At 32.8% G+C, this 4,211-nt stretch overlaps 1 protein-coding gene across 1 annotated transcript; it reads left to right on the top strand.

Moving 5' to 3' along the window:
* Positions 1-2,293: 2,293 nt before the first annotated feature.
* On the top strand, positions 2,294-3,997 carry LOC140972109 (E3 ubiquitin-protein ligase PUB23-like). Its single transcript, XM_073434579.1, has one exon. It carries the CDS (start codon positions 2,704-2,706, stop codon positions 3,907-3,909), a length of 1,206 nt encoding a protein of 401 aa, XP_073290680.1. The 5' UTR covers positions 2,294-2,703; the 3' UTR covers positions 3,910-3,997.
* Positions 3,998-4,211: the final 214 nt, after the last annotated feature.

The raw sequence follows: 4,211 nt of genomic DNA, 5'->3' as shown, positions 1-4,211 counted from the left end.
AGAAAAAAAAAACAAAAAAATTAATTTAATTACTAGATGAAAACAAAACTTTGACAAGACTAAAATTAAAAAATATCAACTTACAAGACTAAAATTATTATTTTTCTTAACTAAATCAACAGTTTGTGTAAAGCATGCCAATGTCTCAAGTTATAATCTCACAAAATTTCTCTTAAGTTGTCTATATGTAGTCTTATGTATGTTTACCCTTTACTGGTGCGTATGGAAGGATTGGCTCGGTCTTTATGAAATTTGAAGAACGAGACCAATTCTGTCATCTTTGCATAATTAAAAATTAAACCAAATTATTAATAATTTAAAAACCAAACCTAAATTCAATTCTAGTTAGTTGCGGCTTTGTTTGGATTATCTAGTTTTTAATTTTTTTCGAATAAAATATTTATAAACTAGCTACTTTAGATAGACAAATATCTATAGTCATGCCGATAATAAACGATTTATCAATGTTATCTATGATAATGACATTACAAATTTTCCATTCAAAAATATAATTTATTCAAGTAAACTTTTGTAAGTTTAGTGTAAGCTAAAAAGATAAAAATAAAAAAGTTATTAAAAGTTTTTATATATGCTTTTGCACAAATAAAATGGCTCAACTTAAATAACTGTAAGCCTGAAATTTATAAAAGAAATATCAATTATCAAGTTATCGTACTATTAATAAAGTTTAAACAAAAGATTTTGTATTCTTCTTAAAAAATATATTATTATATAATCGATTGGTTCGGATTATTTTAATCTAAACAAATTTTTTCCAGAAATTTTAAAATCAACCCAAACCAGCTGTTTGATTTTATTTTCTGATTTAAATATACAAATGTACAATCATTTTTTTGAATGAATTACAAATGATAAAATATGATATATTTTTTTTTGTGAATTTTATTTTTTTCAAACGATTTTCATAATGTGCATAAAAAAAGTATATAATTGGTGCACAGTGACTATTTATATATTAAGTATGGGTGGTATAACGTACCGTACTTTACCGTACCGAAAATCATATACTGTATATCGTACAGAAAATTACGGTATAAGAAATTTCATACCGATACCGATATCGTTTTATACCGAAAAAACCTTAAATTTTAAATTTTTTATAAATTTATTGTTTTCAAATATTATATATTTTAAAAATTTTGTATAATTTTTTCGGTATTTCGTTTACTAAAATTTTCAAATTGCATACCGTTACCGTACCTAAAAATTCGGTATTGTTACCGTACCGAAATCTTCGGTATACCAAAAATTCGTTATTTTTCGGTATGATAATCTCGGTATACCGAAAATTCGATATTTTTTCCCACTTCTAATATTAAGTACGTAACAAAACAAATGTAATTAAATGCATGGTGGTGTAACTTATAATAATATCCGATAATAAATGTAAATATAAAACGAAATTATATTTTTCTCTTATTTTAATACAAATGACTAGGTGCATTCGTTAAACTCAAACCACGTAATTTAAGAAACGCTGTCAAGCTAATTAACTAAAAGGAAAGATACGGTATCTATAAATTATTTTCTTGAAATTAAATTAATTTTATAAAAACCAAAGTCAAAAGATACCCCATGCCTCTTCCAACCAGGCTGGTGCAACTTTTCGTTCATGTGGTATGTATATAATATTTTTTTCTCGATTCTATATTTAATAATAATCGATTGGTATATTTATTTATTTATTATTAACAGTAATCTTAATACATAGAATTTACAGTCACGAATTACGCCGCGTGAACCCCGGCATGTGACGGCACGCCCTCGAGCATTGAAACGATGCATATACATGCAGCAAAATCGAGGCTTTAGTTGGTACAAGTACCATTAATTTAATTTAAAATTAATTAAATTTTTCGTGAGACGGTAAGGTAGATTTATATTTCATGAAATTGATCGATTTAATATATATATATATATATATATATATTGTATTTAAAAATTATTATACAGTCAACCAAAGAAAAACAAATACTGATTCCGTGAAATCAACACCGTCGTCTTGTCGTCTGCCCCCACACTTATTTTATTATTATTTCCTGACGCATTAATTCATCGACCAAATTGAATTATAGAGTAATTACTACATGCAAAAAGAAGTTGACATAACATTAATTCTGGTACTACCTTGCACGAAAAAAATAATAATAATTAGATATCAACTTTATGTAGACTAGAGTAGTATTTTCTACGTATATTTTTAAATTATTTCTGGAAGTTTACAATTGGAGTTCAATTACGAGAATTCAAAATGTAGCATTTAAAGCTTTGAGTTTTTCAAAATTCTTAGAAAAAGTCAGCTGTCGGCTCTCGTTTCTCCCTGCTTTCTTTGAATATCGGCATATATATCTGACTTGCTCAGCTCTTAATTACCCAATCGGTTCTGCAACTTGCATGGATCCCTTCTTCTTTCACCATACATAGTCATAGATATAAAAACCTTATCTTCCCCACTTCATATATGTATGTGTGTGTGTGTGTGTGTGTGTGTGTGATCATAAGCTGCATATATTCCAAATTCTGAGACCACTCAATTAATTGTTGAAAACTATAGTTGGATCTGTGTTTCTTCATTTACCATCGGTTTTGTTAATTGCTTGATCCCCGCAAGATTTTGTTATTTTTCGTTCATTTTGCGATCTGCTGAAAGCTAAGGAGTGATCTTAAGTTTCCATAGCAACAATGGATGAAGCACAGGAAATAGAGGTCCCTTGTTACTTCGTATGCCCAATATCGATGCAGCTGATGAAAGATCCAGTCACGGTCTCCACTGGCATAACCTACGACAGAGAAAGCATAGAAAAATGGCTGTTTCTGTGCAAGAATTCCACCTGCCCGGTCACGAAGCAGGACCTTTCGAACACTGATCTCACCCCAAATCATACTCTCCGGCGACTAATCCAGGAATGGTGCACTTTCAATGCGTATGAAAGATTCCCAACGCCGAAGGCTCCTGTTGAAAAATCCCAGATTCTGAAACTACTACAGGAATCGAAGGCTTCACCAAAATCACAGATCAACTGCCTGCACAGGCTCCGATCCATTGCGCACAGAGACGAGAGCAGCAGGAACCATTTGCAGCAGACTGCTGGAGCAGTTGAATTTCTCGTAACAGTTGTGAGGAAGAACGAAGATGCAATGTATAGAAGTGAAGCGTTGAGTATTCTTCATCAGATTCAGTTATCGGAATCGGATTCAAAGAAATTCTTATCAGATAATGGTGTGTTTTTGGAGTCACTAATGCAAGTATTGGAAAGCGGGAATTGCCAATCCCGAGCACACGCTGTAATGCTACTGAAATCTGCATTATATGTGGCTGATCCGGAACATCTGATTGGATCCAAACCCGAGATTTACAAACAAGTAGTCCGTATTTTACGCGACAAGATCTCTCGGCAGGCTACAAAAACTGCGTTGAAGCTTCTAGTGGAGCTCTGTCCATGGGGAAGAAACCGGATCAAAGCGGTAGAGAACAGCGCTGTCTCAGCCCTGATCGAATTGCTTCTTGAAACCGAAGACAGACGGATATGCGAGCTAGTGCTAATAGTGTTGGATCAGCTTTGTGGCTGTGCCGAGGGCCGAGCTCAGCTGCTCGAACACGGAGCAGGCTTGGCTATAGTATCCAAGAAAATCCTCAGGGTTTCGAACGTGGCGAGCGACAGGGCGGTGAGAATCATCTGTTCGATAACGAAACATACCGCGAATTCGAGAGTTCTTAATGAAATGATGCAGGTTGGGGTGGTTTCAAAGCTGTGTTTGGTGCTGCAAGTGGAGAGGAGTCACAAGACTAAAGAAAGAGCTAAAGAAATTCTTCGGTTGCATTCTAGGGTTTGGAAGGATTCCTCGTGCATCCCACCTCATTTGTTATCTTCTTATCCATCACCATAGATGATTAATTTCTGTGTTCTGAAGGATTTGGTTTCATGAAATTATGTTTACGAAATCTGAATTTGAAATAGAAAAAATATATTGTATATAATTTGAAAGATTTTTATCGAATTAGCTTCTTTTATTAGTAATTATTACAGGCACGCATACAATTTTAATGTTCGTCCCGTTTAACAAATTCCCGAAATATAATATCTCAAGTTGAAGTTCTTACTTTTTAATTTTTTTTCCATTTTAAACCATACACATGGATATAACTTTAAAAAATTTTCAACCATCACTACTACAAAAACGGCAAACGA

The sequence above is a fragment of the Primulina huaijiensis genome, chromosome 3 (genome assembly GCF_012295235.1).
Source record: "Primulina huaijiensis isolate GDHJ02 chromosome 3, ASM1229523v2, whole genome shotgun sequence".
Taxonomy (NCBI): domain Eukaryota; kingdom Viridiplantae; phylum Streptophyta; class Magnoliopsida; order Lamiales; family Gesneriaceae; genus Primulina; species Primulina huaijiensis.
Note: the sequence above shows the minus strand (reverse complement) of the source record. Positions and strands in the feature narration are given on the sequence as shown.

Bases quoted from the DNA above. Each gene is read 5' to 3' on its own strand.
- LOC140972109 (XM_073434579.1), top strand. From the start codon at position 2,704: ATGGATGAAGCACAGGAAATAGAGGTCCCTTGTTACTTCGTATGCCCA.